The 18,971-nt window shown below is 36.1% G+C and overlaps 1 protein-coding gene across 10 annotated transcripts in view; it reads right to left on the bottom strand.

Annotated features, from left to right (window-relative positions):
• gus (splA/ryanodine receptor domain and SOCS box containing gustavus) overlaps window positions 1–18,971 on the bottom strand; it is a 105,990-nt gene that overhangs the window by 28,613 nt on the left and 58,406 nt on the right. Inside the window, exon 1 of one of the 10 annotated variants that reach the window (XM_073088451.1) lies at window positions 4,810–4,993. The exons of 8 other annotated variants lie outside the window; for them this stretch is intronic. In XM_073088451.1, the coding sequence (XP_072944552.1) occupies window positions 4,810–4,856 (47 nt within the window). In that variant the 5' untranslated portion in view covers window positions 4,857–4,993. Of the gene's footprint in view, window positions 1–4,516; window positions 4,708–4,809; window positions 4,994–18,971 lie in introns of those variants that run through there. One more of the 10 variants, XM_073088456.1, reaches the window with a different exon arrangement.

Below are 18,971 nucleotides of genomic sequence, written 5' to 3'. Positions count from 1 at the left end.
TTGTGAAAATGTAATACATAACATTTTCACCTTATCTTCAATTAACCTTCCCTGTCTATCAAATTAGCTGTGTAAGTACTGTTGGATTATAGTGTACAGCAATATTATGCAGTTGTGATCCTCATCGTTATGACCATTTATTATTTCAAAGTTACGTTTCTTATTCATTTTAAATACTATACATATTGATATTATTACACACACGTAAACGGTAACTTTACAGAAACACTACATTAACTGGAAGACAAAAAAACATATCAATTAATTTAATGATAAGGCCGACTGGCTACCTGGTGGAAAGTAGTCACCGTCGCCTATGGACATTTACAACACCAGAGGAGTCGCCAATGCATCGCCGGCTTTGGAGGATAACTCTTTTGCACCCCTCTTGAAGAGATCCATGTCATAGCGCTCAGGTAATAATGTATGATATGAGTCACTAATGTAAATCTACGACACCAATGAATCAGGCAAACGGTTTCATGAAGATAAAGTGGAGTATGCAATATACATAGGGATATATTTGTCGGGTGCGGGGGAAAACACAGAAAGACACAATCGCGCGGCCCGTTTAGCAATTCTTTCTTCTCCTGCGGGACGAGTCGGCGTAGGGTGGCGTCGATCTGAATTATTCATACACTCGTACCTTGGCTGTCAGACGTAATGCCACGACGGCGGGCTCTGTCGGGTAAATTACCACTGAAACTTAACCGTACATGAACTGATTCAATTTGGATCATGGATCAATGTCGATGTGACTGTCGTAGGAACAATCGGGGTTATTAAAGAATTCATGAATTTTGATTCAACACGCATACAACTTGAGTGTGAGATTCTCTAGCTGTACCTATTTATTTTTATTAGATATCGATGTCAAAATTATGTAAGATAATAGACTCATTGCGTTCTTGTGGGTTTATCACTCAGCAACCTAAATATAAGACTGAATGTTTTTGGTTTAACAAGTAATCCTTCAACAGTGGTAGAACTGTGTTTGGATGGATGGAACAGTTTTTCTGGAATGTCACCACACTTATGTGACGCAGCTGTGATCTATTGGCAAAAAGTTGTTGCGAACAACTTGCACATATGTATAACTTGTGTACTTGTAATTTTTATAAAAAAAAAATTATCCTGGTAATTCAGATAAGCATATTTCAATGTTTTTATTTCTTTTATACTTTCTTCGAAATGTAAAAGTAAAGACCGACTTATCGCATCGAAATAACTTTTTATTTCTTTATCTCTACAAACAACAATATGAACGCCTAGCATTACTAACACAGTTCGTACAAGTATCGAGTTGCGGGGTAAAAGCACAAGACAGTTGTTTTGTTTTCGTCGGATAAGATCGGCGATGCGGTTCCACCGCATTCAAAACCGGTATTCGAGAAGGGCTCCTAATGTGATGCGCGATATATCAACAACACCACTAAATACCAGTTTAACAATACGGTTTGTGGGAGAGTTAATATGTACATATATACGCTATGTATACAAAAGTGGATGTATTGGTTTTCAAAATAACTTTTATTTTCCAATGCGCTTTTAATACAATGAGACGTAAATTAATACCAGAAGATAAAGATCTAGTATTCATCAATTCACGTATTTTTATTACTGTCTATAATTCTGGTAACCAAATGAGAAACTCCTCTTTTAGCGAGAAAATCAGGACAGGTTTTATTTGTTAAAAGTGTGTTCATTTTGTCACTATTTATTCTTAGTGTAACTTTAAAGTGCTGCAAGGGCTATGTAATACTTAATATATATGTATAACATTAGCTGACGTTGTGTTGCCATATAAATAAAAAAATGTTAAGGGTGAACAACCCTTATCACTTAGGGGTATGAAAAATGCATATAAAAATTGGTGAAAATCCGTGAAGCCGTTTCGGAGGAGTACCGTAACTAACATTGTGACACGAGATTTTTATATATAAGATATTCCGGCTAATGTACGAGTATTACTTAGTGGGTTCCTGGGTTATATTGTAATTTGTATAGTATAATAACGTGGTGGTAACAACTTTCGACACCACACCACCGTGTAAAGCATGATTGGCAAACATTATATCATATTATATAAGAATGGTGCGACAAATAAGTACGTAATAAGTTTACTCGTGTTAAACAGGGATATCCAGATTAGTCAGTTTTATTTATAACATTTGCTAGGATTTGCAAACTGTTTGGTAAAGTAGGATTTTTTTCCATAGTTATACCTAACACTTTCTATATGAAATATAATATCTAAGTACCAGTAATAAAAAGATATGAATGGAAACAAAGACCGAAAGTGCAATTAATAATAAAAAGTATCACTTAAATAAACTCAATTAATAGATAGTTTTAACGTGAAGCTGGGTAACAAGCTCCCTTTCATTTCATTCATCAACGTAATGAGAAAAAACTTAACGCCATGTGAGTTAATTAACTGCCTAGTTATTATTATTTTTTTGTTTCGAAACCTTATTATGTCGTTATAAATGTAGTTTGAATAAACCACTTCGATTGTAAACCTTTGGCTTGGCAAACAAGGAAAGGAATCTTAAACAAGGAAGCAATGACAACAATCTTCAATAGATAAAGAGGATTTGCTAATATAATAACTTTCACAGACAAAAACGTTACGAGCGCAGTATGCGACGCGTATTGAAAAAAGACAATAATCCGGGAGCGTGCAAAATGCTAGTCGCACTATATGAATAAAAAGCTATAAATAAAATAGAACACAAAGGGCAAAGGATAAATTGTGTGGCGTATGTGTGAGCCGAATGGGGCTGCTAGTGGGGTCAATGACACGCACCCCGGCCCACGGTGGGGCACAAATACAGGACGTGACTCACTGGGGTTACCAGCTGCTGGCAAAACTACCCTCGGCTGAGCGTGTTGCTGCATGCGCTGCTCTTTATTCTTAATTTTAATTAAGTAAACAAGCTCGCACACTATGCAAAGCAGTTGCTTATTATATTTTAACAAAAGATACATTTTCAAAGTAGGTAATGTATTAAATTCTATGCGCCACTGCGAGTGACGTGCGGACTGAGCAAAGCAAAACTGTTTGTCCAGTAATTGTACAGGTAATCATTGTTTACTGCTTATACACAGCGCTTTATCACAATATCTGACTAATGAGCTGACCAGTTCCAGCATTTCTAGCTTATATCTTTAAACATCATACGACATAAAGATGAATACAAATGTGCAATTCGAAGTTGTCACAACATTTTCTGTACATGTAAAGTACGTAACAACGATTGTGATGTAGGGAGTGAAAGCGGCAACATATGCCGGCCTCATTCGCTTTGTAATGTGTCGATCTCGTCGCCATATGGTACATTGTGAGCACACACTAGGTCACAATAGTCCCGATTTTAAAATTTAAATTGTGATCTACAAATTGATTGAATTTTAATGCATTTTGAAAACTGTAAAAGGACTTAACATTTACATTTATAATCGGCTTAATACATGTATAAAACGCAAGTAATGAATAAGTATAAACAAGGTAGAGTAATCCAGATGTCAATGGGATGCTGTAGACTGTAGGCAAAGGGCGAGGAACCACAACAATCGGCCTTCACCTAGGGTTGGCTGGGCATCGATCCTACGAGTATGTCTGCGCCTGCTTGACGGGTATATTTATAGATATGCTCGACACTGCAAAAATCAACTTACTTTACGCGAACTATGTATCGCTGCGACAGTTTCTTGCCAGTAATAAGGACATTGCACCTAACGTATAATGTGGCTGAGTCAGTAACATTAGTTCGGCACTGGCCACCTTAAAATATTGTGCGGTGTAAGTATATACAAATTGTGTTAGTCGTGTGACTCACGTCGGTTGCTACCAAACTTTAAAGGCGGAAACTAGCAAGGGAGTGACGTAATATGTATTGTGGTTATTCATTAAAATAAGATCGACGTGAGAACGATCGGCTCAAGGAGAAGGCGACCATTAGCGGCGTAGAGTCGTCCTTGTCCTTAGGTGTTCTCATGATGAAAAAGAATAGTTGTCTCGAGGCGTCAATAACCTCGGCGGTACGGATCGTGGAGGTTGCAATAAATACGACATCGGCGGCTCTGGCCTGGTCAAGAGCCTTTCAAGGCCGGGAGGCGAGGCGGGGAGCGCCCGCGCCCCACATCTGCGCCTGGGCCACTCTTGCCCTACCTGCATTCCACCAGATACAAACCGCTCTCCGATTTACAAATCGTATTTCATATTGTTGAATAAGAACTTTATGTAAAAGCTACAAGTTCTAGTTCAAAGGATTCTGATTAACTTGAAAATCCTTTCATTGTCGATTTCCAAGTGGTGTTAAGTAAACGTTTCACAATAATCGTTTGGTAGCATCTGATAACAAATTTTCTTGTTAAATATTTTAAGAGAAATCACGACGCAAATTTTTAAGACTACATGTGCTCGGGTCGCCAGTTTCATAACTTAGTCTGTCAAGGTCGCACATTAATGGCTTTGTACTTGAAACGTTAACGCTATCGGCCTAGAACCTACTGTGTAATTCCTCCCGCCAGCAAAATCCTCCGAAGCCCTGCACTTAATGGCACTATTATTTATTTTCTTGAGTATCTCCGTAGAAAATGACACTTTAATCAAAACATTATCTCGGAACTATTTTACGGCGGAGAAATACTTGCACCGGGGCACGACACTACACACTACGAGCATCTGTTTCTTTGGCAGGTAGAGCGCGTTGAAAAGAGACGGACACATGTCATTCTGTGCGAGGATTCAACAAAAGATCGGTGCGCCGCGCCAGGAAGCGTGCGGCGGTGATGCGAACTCACCGCAGGTCGAGGAAACGTGCGGCCTTCGTTCTCCTTTCACAGGACATGTCGTCTGCCGGTTGATGCACTGCGATGTCACTTCACCAACGGGGCGTAGGCACCATGCTCGCGGTTCGCGCGCGTGCGTCCGCGCACCTCGGACACTACCACCGGCGGCGAGAGAACGCGCGCACTGAGCTCGAGGCTCGGTTCGGCGAAGCGCGATCTACCTGCCCGTCGTTTCCGCGGCGAGGTGAAGCGGAGGTGCGCATCGCGGCGCACGGGCAGGTACGCGGCCGCTCGCCGACGCGCACGCTTGGGGGAAGGTGGGGTACTCGATATCCTCTCCGCAAGTTCCAATGTATACCCACTCTAGCCCCGTCAAAATTGTCAATAGACCACTTATACAACCCGTCATCGATAACTGAAAGGTTCTTGACACTAATTAGAAAGTCCTTTATTAATAAAAACCTACTAAATATAAAAGAAAAAGCCCGTTATAACATAAGGGTAAAATTTATAATAAGGAGCAAGGTACTTTGTTTTAGTACCTAGGTATCTATTAATTAATTAACAATCATAATCGAATTGTTGTCGCAAACGCAATGGCAATTAAGTTGCTGACTGTACATAATCTTAATAAGATTTTCCCACGGCATCATTAGTTTGACGGAAAACAATTATGTTTATTATTTGTATTCTTTGTAGGCGATTGTCCTATGTTTAATGGGTAGTCAAGTCGCCTTATCAAGTCAACTTCTTTGTTGTAGTTGTAATGTTTGCATTGTTGGCATATTTTTAGTATCCTTGTGTTAACTAATCTTAATTTTTGTTAGAATAACGTATAATTTAATAAATAATAAAGTATAATTTAATTAAAATAATATGGCAAATAAATATAAAACACGAATTCCATCTAAGGTTTCTGAGCAGAATGTTGGAACACTACAAGGGACTATAATCATACCTAAACACGACCTTTAAATAGAACTTTTATATGGCAGGTAAATATATGTAGGTGATGATGCCAAGATGCAACCACGAAAACTACTAAAATTATGGTGGATAATAAGTTAAGTTCTTAATTATAAATAACTTAAGTTGCCGAATTAAAATTATAAGATTACTTCTTTCGATCTATTCCCAGACGACAATCTGCTAATTTCCGTAATTATAAAACGAAAATTGTGGAGAAATTCCAAAATTGAAATTGGCCCACGTGGCCCTAATTTACATGTGAATATCGTTTGTTGAAATATGAGTCATTTCCGAAGGCTCGGCCAACTTTCACCGACTCATGCGCCAACAATTAACCAAGTAAACGTGTGCTCTCCCTTCCTTCAACACAATTTACTTACTCGTGGCCGGGAGTTTTATAGCCTTCTAATAGGCTGAATGTGGGTCATGTTTTCACCTACGTTCAATAGGTTAAACTTTGTCCTTATAGAAAATTTTGACAGATTAAAATAAAGAGAAACCTTTAAAACAACAATCACTTGTATATAATAGCATGATTCGTTGGCGGTATTTTGTTCGGCATATTACATATGTACCTAGTAATGTGTTACTCAATACTCAAAATAAAAATATGTGATTGTATCAGATTATAGAAGGTTACAAAAATCCATAAATAAATTTAAATATAAGCACACGCACATGGATAAGGTACCATTATGCTAAGATCTTAAGCAGTGTCCACTTCTTTTATTTAAGTATTCTTACTAATTTGTATTGAACTCGGCTTTTAGCAGATGATTTATTCCTTAATCGTCCACTTAAATTGAGCTCTACAGCCGAGATCCATTTGAAAAATCTTGTAACAGTCTCAAATACATCTAATTTTTATAACTCAAAAGAAAATTCAATTAATACGCTTGCGAATAGCTCTTTATAGCATTACAAACTTTTATTTTTCAATTTAACCGTTATCAATCAACGAATTGTAACTATAAAATAATTTAATTCTTTATCCAGTTCAGTCTCTTGAAATTTAAGTTGCCTTTTATGTCATTGTAATTGTTTTACAACAATGAAACGTTCATTGAAAACAGTTGATTGTAACAGTTTTAAGTAACACGCGCTTCATGGTCAAGCAGTTTTTATATCAGAAATCTAGTTTTCAGGTCAATAGTACGACTGTTTTACTTAATCCCTTTCTATGTCATATGTGATTTGAGTTTTTATATATCGAAAGTTTTAAGGCCTTTCTTGGGTGCATTCGGAAAATATGTTTGGCAGTATTAGGATACGTGAACACAGACTGTCACTAAAATTGACAGTCAATTACAGTCCGCGCCAAACTGCTAGTCCGCTCTGAAGTTGTTGCGAGCAGGGTCATACAATTTACACGATTAGCACGAGTCACACAATTTATTATGGCGACGCGATTCATTTCTATATTCAGAGCGGACTAGCAGTTTGACGCGGGCTATAATAAATATATATATTTGACTAAAATATTAGACAAGAAATAAATACACGTGAAAGTTACAAACGTGAATTATTACAATTGTGATTATTATTGTTCATTTAACCTTATTCTCATTGAATTGTTTTTTTGTTATTATGATGAAAATTTTCGATTAATATGTGAGTTTAACTCTCTATTAGTTTTAATATTCGTATTATTTATTTGTAGGCATACCAAACGTAGTAATTTCAGCGCACATATGAAAAGTGCATACACCCACTTTTGAATCGACTTGAAAAAGGCAGAGGTTATATTTTTTCATGTGTTCCTTTTTTGTGGACGTATACAATCGTATAGAATATTTCTATACAATTCTATACTTTTTTTTTTTTTTTTTTTTGGTTACGAGGGGGAAACCTTCAAAAGGTACCCTATGCCGTGGGAGCGGCACGGGGTTATGTGGGATTCTTACCGCACTAAAACCCCCCCGGTGGCCGTCCTCGGCGCTGCGTAGAGAACTCCGGGATCTCCAAAGGAACGCAACCGGAGTCCTCTTAGCGCGTTGCCCCATCGGGCTCTGCTCAGGTGAGCTTGACGCTCGCCACACCGTCTGGTGGGCACGACGGTATGCGGCCACACATACCGCCGTCCTTCCCGGGGTCACTAGCCGGGCAGTTCGAGCTCCCACTCTTGCCGCCCGCAACCCCGGAAGCCCCTTTTAGTCGCCTCTTACGACAGGCAGGGGATACCGTAGCCCTATTCTGGTCCCGGAACTACAGGGACAATACAATTCTATACTAGTAGTCTAGTAGTTAATACTCTAGTCTAGACGCTAGTAATGGTAGCATGTTGTCCCACGAGCTGTTTATAAAACCATTACGAAATTGTACAAAAGTTCGATTTCTTACCCAATGAGTTTCCTAACAGTATTGTAAGTTACACGCAGTAGTGTTGTAGGAATACCGGAAAGGAAAGAAACAACTTTTCTTATTCTGTAAATAAGATGTCAAACTCTGCGAACGTACGAATAGAGTTGTTTTGTAATACGAAGGTACAAATGGACAAGTTTGTGGAAAGCTGAAAAGGGATAACGAACTTTAGTAAAACATTTTTTTCTTCTAGAATCCTTTACCTGCTTTGTTTTATTTTTAATTCTCAGCATGAAACTATGTGTTTCACGCAAAGTTTTTCTAAATATTTTCTATTTTCTAAGGGAGGTAAATATGTTACCCTTAACAAACAGAATCATAAAATAAGTACTATACTAGTTCAAATACACTATTTAATTTAGATACCTATTCTAAACGCAAAATAAACCTATATATAAAATTCTTGTGTCACAATGTTACTTACCGTACTCCTCCGAAAAGGCTTTACCGATTTGCACCAAATTTTATATGCATATTCAGTAGGCCTGAGAATCGGCTACTATCTATTTTTCATATCCCTAGGTGATAAGGGTTGTTCACCCTTAACATTTCTTTATTTATATGGCAACACAACGTTTGCGGGGTCAGCTAGTTTCTATGTAAAATACAACGTTGCCCCAATACATAAGACGACCCAATATATACAACGACAAAAAGCGCGGCTTAATTGGATGGTATGCAAACGAAAATCCTCTCGTCACAGTAGCTTGGCGATGTAAATAGCGTATAATGGTAGTGTCCTGAGCGCTTCTCGTGTACTTTCTACTTATCCTCGTCCCGGACAAAACGACGGGACGAGAATTCCCGCCGGATTCCCAAACGACCCTCTTGTTTTTTCTCCACTGAAATATCATTGTTGCCACACTCCCCGTTGTTCTCCCAGTAATTCGGTTTATTGTACACAAGTCACTGTGTGGGCGACTATTTTCAAAAACAACAAATACTTTCCGCAGCTTAGAAGGATGAATGTTAATTGCACGTCTGATGTTATCGTTTTAATGGCAATAAAATACGGTTACACTAACACTAAAATTATGAATACTCTAAACATGGAAATTACGTAATCGTGTACTCGCAAGTACAGCTGCGGGCCCGTAACTAGGTAATTATAAGTTATGTTCACTGATAAAATTAAATAAGTAGTACACATTTCGCACAGCGATAAGAAAACCTAGAATTGTGGATACTGTGCCTTTTATAGTATACGTTCTTACTGTTATCCTTTCTGTAACAAGCTAAGATTCTCTATGCTACACAATTAGAAAAATCTGCACGGAATTACAATAGTAGAATATAGTTTTGACAAATTAAAGAGCCATAAACATAGCCATAACTTACTGTGATTAACTGAATTAACGGTTACAATTATGTTTCGACCTACAAGTATTATATAGGTTATAAATAAAATTATATTTGTAGGCCAACGACTGGTTTTATTCGATAGTGTCTATTTCAGAGCTTTTATGGTCTGAAATATTGTTGTTTATATCACAATAATAGTCATTTTAGTATCGTTACAACAAAAGCGCACATGCATACCACATAAATATATATATTATTCGTATATAAAAAAATGTATCTTTTTGATTAAAAGTACAATATTAAAAAAGTTCAGAATTAAGTGTAAATTACAATGGAATTAAACAACTCAATTACAACGATACGCAACATAACTAATCAATCTTACCATAAAGATAAGCAAGGTCAATTTAAGTGTGGTCGTAGGAAAGTAATATGACTATTACGACTAAATTTATTTCGATAAATATAATAGATATGTCAATATAATGTGTTTGTACAATATATATTCGTATAATATGTTGTAAAATATATATTCGTAATAGATTTATGACCATTAAGATACTTCATCATAAATCAAAAGAAGTGAACCCAAATTCCAATAAAAGGTTTTTGAAGGTGGTAGAACCCTTTGTGGTTCGACTCCGGCGGCACCACCGCCATACCTATTTCTACCTAATAACAGCAGTGTTAGGCGCTGCTGTGTTCCGGTTTGAAGGGTGTGGTAAGGGAGACAGACTTTTCCGAGGCGTTCCAGCTTAGACCTCAGGGGTAGCGGCGCATGTGTGGCCGACCTCAGGTAGGAATATCTAATCCTATCTGGGATTGATTACAGATGTCCATGGGCGGCAGTAGCCACTTACCATCAGGTGGACTGCATGCTCGTCTGCTACTCTCATATTATAAAAAAAAAAAAAAAAAAAAAAAAAAAAAAAAAAAAAAAAAAAAAAAAAAAAAAAAAAAAAAAAAATGTACAAACTACCTAAAGTAATCAAATAAAATCAAAATGTGGATTAAAGGTATAAGATTCTTTGTAGAATTATGTTTTTACGTCAATATTTTACTTTTACAAGACGTTTTATATGTGGAAGTAGGGGGCGAAAGATTCCATAATAAACATCTATGGCATAAAATAGTATTAACTTAAAAATAATGGAGCAAGACAAGTTAAAACTATTTCAGAGTAAACGTTCTTATCTATAATGCTAGTCTTAAGAGCATAAATAGAACATATATAGAGCAGAGATAGCCAGCCAAGAATTTAGACCACCCATATTGGCCGATTAGGTTTTTATTTTTGATTTTTTTCTTACATCCATTCTTGAAATTCTACCCCAATGTATGATTATTCTAACTTTTGGAGTGAACTATAATTATAATAATTACAGATAACATTGTGATGTCAGGATTTTTGTAGTATGTTTTTAAAGGTGTGTGAAGTCTACTAACTCTCACTTGCCTTAGTGGAATATGACCATAATTTTTCTCATTCTGAGAAGGCGACCCGTGTCGAGCAGTAATGGGTTGATGATGATGATATTAAATATAATAATATGTCTTCTGAATGACGTTGCAAATTGATAATTATGACTTAACGAGAGTTTAAAGAGACTGATATTTATTTTTAATAATGCTTATAGTCCTATGTTAGGTATTCTTGCATCGAATGGAATGGACACACACGAAGACGAAAACACAAACAACAAGACCTGGGAATTCTTTATACAATATTTAGTTACCTGACCGAGGATTGAACCTAGAACCCTCTGTGCGTCAGTTGGTGTTTGCTACGCCGCGTGGATCTTTGACGCGGGTAGCTGACTTGGGAAAGTCTTAGTACCTACATACTTAATTACGTAATACGGGTAGGAGCGGAAAATTCAGTTTACGTCGAATTAATAACGTCGGCACTTATGGGCTCTGACGTGATTAGAAACTTGGAGGTGAGGGAACTCGTATAATAAACGCTGCATATTCCACCCCCAGTGTTATGGCAAACATTTCCTGCTCCGATCGATCGCTCGTGCTACTATGTTAAGCAGCATTTATGTCGAAAACAGACTGAAATTATGAGAAAGATTGTAATTTATCTAATGTTACATAAATCCGATGTCCTCGTAGTATAAAGTTAGAGGTTGGATTCAATTGCGTCGACTATATCGTGCACTTGCTTCCCTTACGATTTCGACAGAGTAACTTATAAGGCTAAGAAGTGTTCGAACTCAGCCTGTTATGAGCCTGGTGCTTCTAACAGGCGTATTGAATTTATTTCTATCTATTTCAAAATTTCGACGTTTGATCAATTAAGATGATTATTAGTGATTTTAAAAATATACATTAAACGTATGGACATTTAATATATATATTAAACTAACCTGATTTTAATATCAGTATAGTTACGATACAATATAAGTCTTGTCATAATAATAATAATATAAAAAGAAATTAAAAGTCTAATAGTGTGGATTTTTTAAAAACGTCGGCTTCAATCCACCCTGTAACTTTATCGTTTCGAATTCCGTGTGACCGCATAGATTAATGTTCCTGTGGTCTCGTACGTAGATTCCTCGACGCGACCCAATTGGCATTCGCATTTTTTACTTACCACTGCGTAATTCTACATCAGAAATCGATAAGCTTGACGTGAATACGACGTTAATGAATATTGCTACTGATTTCATTGAGATTTTACTCTTATTTGTGTCGCTGTATATGTTGATTATAAGAATTCTTCAGATCAAAGGGAGAGATAAGCATATTACCGTAAAAAGTAAATGTAAAATTACATTATCGTAACGTATTACTTACGATATCGTAGATGTAGAGCCTGCTTGAATATTGTAGCTTAAAGCCAATCAACATTGTTGATTCTACTAGATATTCAAATATTTATTTTCAGAAGACGAGAATAGAATAACTGTTAAAATTAGAACATAATCACATAACAAAAAACAACATGTTTATTAAGCGGATTTGTCGATATTTTCGGGGTAAAAAGTAATCTACCTAGCCATTATCAAGTGTCTTCAAAACTATTTACTGAACCAATATATTATTCCATTTATTTCTAATTTTGTAGTTGTTGTGTTGTTGAAATGTCTTTGCTTTAACTATAACCTACTATCAGTTTACGCTCATTGAACTTATACCTCAATGTCGATGATAATCATCGAAATATGAACATCTCTATAATAAGAGCCGACAGCGTGAACTACGAACTCCGTTCGATTTGATATAAGTACATGTATCTATCTATCTCAGCGCCACATCACGGATCGATAGCGTATCGCGAATACGATATTTATGGAAATTGCTAATGCTTCCACTCAGATACTCTGATATTTTGTACGGATTCATAATAAATTGAGTAAAATGTTGGAAGTATAGAATTGTTAGACATACCGTTTGAGAACATCATTGCAGTGCGTATATTTAACGTTATATTACCATAGTTTAAGTTTACTGTATACTATTTTCATTAGTGAAAACCATCCTTTTTTGTAATAGTAAAAAAATGTATTCCGAAACACGTACCTAACCATATCTAAGTTATTTTAGCGCTAATATTTTAAACTTACTAAACTTTATAGGGTTTTCATGAAAACGTAGAGATGTTTTTAAGGTAAACAGAAATACTATAGTTTGCGGACGGAAATGCGAACAAAAGCTCGGAAAGAAACACGTAGGAAGAAGCTGCACACACGCGATGCAGACATTACAAGATGGACGTGTACAATTCAGTAGTAAAAGAAAATGTAGTTATTAAAAAATAATAATTAGCTGGTTATCAGTATCAACCCCTTACTATTTATATGCGTGTTTGTGTGGCAAGGGAGACATACTGCTACTCCTATATTATAAAAAAAAAATACTATGACGACGCATTCCAGCTTGGTCCTCAAGGTATACGGTATCTGTAACAGACCTCAGGTAGGAATCTAATCCTATTTGAGGTTGATTACAGCTGTCTATGGGCAACAGTAGCCACTTACCATTAGGTGTACTGCATGCTCATTTGCTACTCATTTCTGGAAAAAACTATCACTGCCTATACGGGTCATTGAAAACAGCTGATCAATAGACTAGTAAATAAGTTAGAATTAGCTGTGTTAGAAACAACCTTTACTTTAAAAAACAATTTTGTATTGAAAACTTTTTTAAATACCAAATAATGCCTTTATCTGAAGACTTTGAAGTTGAGCTTTTTTGGTTAATCCCAAAACCAAACACAATAAAACATTTTCACTAGAACAGACGCGTATTAAGCTAAACTTTATGAGATGGGTGTTGCCGTAACGATTCCACTAGGCGTTAAGTAGAATAATGTAATGAAATAGGCGATCGTTGCCAGACTTGGTTTGTAATGAAAATCTAAATGCACGCGAAGTCAGCATTAGGAGTTGGGCGTTGGCGGAGTGAGCGTATGATAAGGCTTCTTCCATCTGATACTAGGTTGGTATACTAATGTGTTACTGTGAGGTGTACTGCAATGGTGGGTACATCGATCTATCGGTCTCTAGAAATCCGTTGCCGGAGATAGACCTTAATACTTTTGATTTAGTCATTGTGCTTGGCTGTGCGTGTTGATGACAAACTGACAACAGTAGGTGCGTAGTAATTTAGAAGAGGAACGATGCTACCAATCATTTATTACACTTAAGTTTCTTTGGGATTAAACCATAGATTAGTAAAGATACTTCGCCGCCTTGAAATTGAATGAAGCCACAAACGGCTTATTAGTAAGTTCTTTTTTTGAATTTTTGACAAATAAAGACATTTATAGAGAAAATTTAAGAATAAATAACTAATACTGCGTAATTTACATAATAAATAAATAATTATTTCAACTATTTTAGGGACATTTTAGCACGGAGACGTGGCAAAACTTTTTTACGCAACTATTTCAATTCTCAAAACTGGGTACATTTTCTTGTTAGGAGTGAGTAACCTTTACTAATCTATGGGTTAAACAAACAATGAAGTAGATAAATAGACAACGTAAGAAATCTAGGCTTACATGACGGATACTGCTAAGGACATCTAAGGCAAATATATGTACTTATGTATTCTCCAGGTTCAAATACCAGGCACGCACCTCTGATTTTCAAATTTATGTGCGTATTAGAAATTAATTATCACTTGCTTAAACGGTGATGGAAAACATCGTGAGGAAACCTGCATACCTGAGAGATTTATAAAAAAAAAAAAAACTCAACGGTATGTGAAGTCTACCAATACGCACTTGGCCAGCGCGGTGGACTATGGCCTAATCCTTCTCATTCTGAGAGGAGACCCGTGCCCAGCAGTGGGACAGTAATAGGTTGATGATGATGATGATGATGTATTCAAATGGATAGTATATGGACGCAGTTAGCAGGTATTAAATATGGAGGAACCTATAGGGAGGTAGTTAAACGCTAAATAAAGTATATTAATTGCTTAATTACTATTGTTGTGACACAAATACGACGGTAATTGTAGTGATACGCGATCTAAAAAACAAATCAATTTGAAGCGCCTGTTTGTAATTTAAAAATAATTGCCATACTTTCCTTTATTGCACGATACTAACAATGAACATTTAACTACCCTACACTAGTTTAAATACACTATAATAAAAATAAAACAGTAGTTATTATAACAAAAACCTGACTGTATAAAAAAGTTAACTGAAAAGAGAAATAGGTAACATAGTCATAGAGTCGTAGACTGACTAATTCGTTTAAGTTGTAGGAGTGACATACTCTCTTACAATTTAGAAGAATCCATCGACACCTCATATGTTAATATCAGTCAAGCGTTTGAGCTGTGGGACATACATACACATACGCTTATATATAACTAGCTGACTCGGCAAACGTTGTGTTGCCATATAAATAAAAAAATGTTAAGGGTGAACAACCCTTATCACTTAGGGGTATGAAAAATAGATAGTAGCCGATTCTCAGACCTACTGAATATGCATATAAAATTTGGTGAAAATCGGTAAAGCCGTTTCGGACGAGTACGGTAACTAACATTGTGACACGAGAATTTTATATATATAAGATATTCACTATACACATTACATTCCGATAAAATATATAAGTAGGCAGCATTAACACTGCAGGCAATCAACGCTACTAGGCTAGGTGGCTTATAAAAAGCTAAATTCACGCGCTCTATAACGATTTCAGGGCGGCCGCACTGAATGGGGAAATTGCGCTTTTCAGCGAAATGAAAGCTCGCCCGCCTGCAGAATTCCTCTAAGATAAAAAACGCACATAAATTTTCGGATCCAACGCTCCTTTGATATTACATTATGTAACGGGCTGCTGTGAAACGGGCGTATTAATTTTTTTCTGAATTATTGCTATTTCATTCCCACTGCTTATTATTCTGCGAAGCATCTACTACCTAGTGCTTATAAATATTTTATGTAAAAATTTACAAGCTCCGAATATTTACTTGCACTAGTATGTGTAAAGTGGTCACCATTATTAATCAACCTCACTCATATACAGAGACCTAGAAAATGTAAACATCGTATCACTTCTGTATACTTCAACAAAAAAAGAAACTTACTCGTAACTATAATGTAACTGATTAATGTTTCCTGAAATGATAAGTTGAAACGCTACGTACATTCTGCCAACTCCAGCAGAGTGGTTGTTCTGTTCCTTGTAAGATATCAAATATTTATTATTGCCAATATGATCTACGTCAAGCTTCATACTTGAAATGTTTTGGGCTTGGAAAATATTAAAAAATAAAATTATATTTTCCTGGAGCGTGCGATCGTAAAAGACTGGATTTACGAATTGAATTGGCTCGAAATATTTCAATTTCTTGTAAGAAAAATATTTCCTGAGAACATTTTATTATTGAAAACAATTTTATCAAAAGGGAAAAATAGAATACCGGCGACAAACAGTATCGAGTAGAAGTAAATAGAGCCTACCTAGAGTCCAGAGTTAATTAAGTACAACATGAAATAAACAATCATTAACGTAAATATTTCGGTATATTGGTACTAAGGACCCGAGTAGACATGCTATTACAAGCATTGGTGATCGTCGATTTAGCTGCTTGTCAGAAGCTAGATACAACAATCAAACTCTCCACATTATAGGCGTAAGAACACCTGTAGCCGCGATCGGCGATCTTAGAGTTTTACTCCTGTAACGACAATTAAACACATTTACTCACAAAAATGCGATGCACGCTAAAACGTGAGTTACAAAAAGATGCGTTCCGATACCGCAACTAAACGCTGCAAATCGCCAAAACATGATACAGCATCGGTGCAAACGCCAAAACGCGAATTGCAAACGCTAAAAGTAGCATATCTACTAGGGCCTACGTGGAAATGAAAATGCGTAGCGTGGGTTGCGTGCGATAATAATAAATGCGAGCAAACCAGACACCACACTTCATTTTCCAATCCATTAAATACCTACATTGTTACGAATTTAACGTGTGCAATAATTTCATTCCACAAATAACTTCTAAATAATCTGCCTACAATTCGAAAACGCAATACGCACCCACATTAATTCTATGAAATGTGGTGATTTTAGAATTTATCATTAAGCCCGAATGGCGTTGCAGCAAACATAGTGGTGCGTGTGTAAACGTGATGACTGTATTAGAATTTATAATTAGACGAGCTTTGCTATCCTCAAAGGATTTTCGATCTACAAAGGTGACAAAAACATTCGGGAGTTGTAGTGGCATAATGTTAAAAGCGCAAATTGCAATGGGTTGAAAATATCCAAAGTCCAAAGCATATTCGGGAATAATAGGTAGGCAACGGTACCTACTCTTGTTAACTATTCTAAGTTTAAGTATTGTTAGAATTGCAAACATTGTTTGAATCGCTTCAATAGTTTCCCAGATTATCCTGTACATACCGCACAGAAACAATACATTTTATATTTTGTTATAGGGAAAATTATATATGAGCTAAGCCAATGCATTAAAAAAGCGCTTATTTATAATTGCAAACATCTTTAGCCACTTTATAGAATAATGTCAATATTTTGAGGCACTTCAATTTATTTACCTAGATACCTACTACATGGCTATGTATATAGCACTAGAACAAACACAGCGTTGCGTATGTAAGTAGGCGCTGTTTAATTTTTTGTACAGCGAACAAAACAAGAGAACTTTTTTTGTTGACCGGCGGAAGTGGAACACCGGCATTGTGAATGCAGATCTAGGAAGAGGAAATGATGTATCTTACGCAACAAGGTCGCCGAGGCGGCCGTGCCAAAAAATGTTAACAATTGTAGCAGGAAAGTGTTCTCCCTGTAATAATGCCCTGCCCTGTAAGTGTACTCGTGAGAATGATTTACAAGCGTGATGTATTTTCTTATTTATTCACACGAAAAGGATTTCCAAAAAAATACTAGGTTTAGTTGGACTTAAATGTAGGGCGTAGCGTAATAAAACAAATGAAAGAATGTGGGTTTCAGTTTGTACACCTCCTACACCCATTAGGTCTATATAAAACAAGACGTCTAACTACTTTTTCTGTATATTTCTATACATAGAGGCCATGAAAGCTTATGACATGGTTTAAGTGGATCTGTTCATTAAACGCAGAAGGTGGTAGAGCTTCCCTTACAAGTATCGACCGAAACATGATACCCACACCTCATTTTCTTTTATAGCTCACACTGGTGTGTTCTCGCTTAGAGGGTGTGCAAAAGCAGAATGTATTAAGACCTAAGGCGATCCACTTTACTTTTCAGACCCTTGACCGATTTTAATAAAACTACAATCTTATTTGGTTGTGACTGCATTATGGGATTTACTTAAAATACTATAAGTTACATATGTTTTGCTTTATCTTAGTCATATAAATATAAATATCTACAGGAAGTTCATTCGTTTATTTATAAAAATTAGGAACATGATCAAGACCTTTGGCCGGAAATTAAGTTTTTTTAACAGTCAACACATTTACATAAATAGCTAATATTACTTAAGGAATATAGTTTGCATAGTAGAATAATATGAATAAAGTAACTTATTTATGATATAATATGAATAAAGTAAGTTATATTATTTATGACCCAATTCTGTCTGGTCAAGCTCTACCATTATGAGTTTAGAGCGTTTCTTTGTTCAAACTCTGTTGCTATGTAGATTTAAATTGGTTGGTTTCAAATGAAAAATCAGATATTTTTTGTCAATAAATTAATAGAAACTCCAGTTACATAACAATTTATTTTTCTACTTATAATAAACCTACTCGATATACTATTGATTTGGCGAGTTATTTTCTAATTATATTCTTAGACGTTGTTTAGTAACGACGATGTATGGTGTTTTAAGTTTCTTTAAATTAATTTCGAAGTTAATTTACAAAATTATATCGCTAAAAGCGGAATTTTTATAGAGTACTTATCAAACATTGGAACTATCCGCAATTTCAAAATCTCTTTTCTGATTCCCGATACCATAACTGAAAACAGGATTTTCAAGTTTTGTGTGTGTATATTTGATCTAATCATGGAAACGGCGGAACCCATTTAAACTTTCACTTAACCCTGGAG

This window comes from Epargyreus clarus, unplaced genomic scaffold, assembly GCF_041222505.1.
Source record: "Epargyreus clarus isolate Ecla_fem2 unplaced genomic scaffold, WU_Ecla_fem_2.2 ptg000027l, whole genome shotgun sequence".
Classification (NCBI taxonomy): Eukaryota; Metazoa; Arthropoda; class Insecta; order Lepidoptera; family Hesperiidae; genus Epargyreus; species Epargyreus clarus.
The sequence above is the reverse complement of the archived record's forward strand: the minus strand, read 5'-3'. Positions and strand labels throughout refer to the sequence as shown.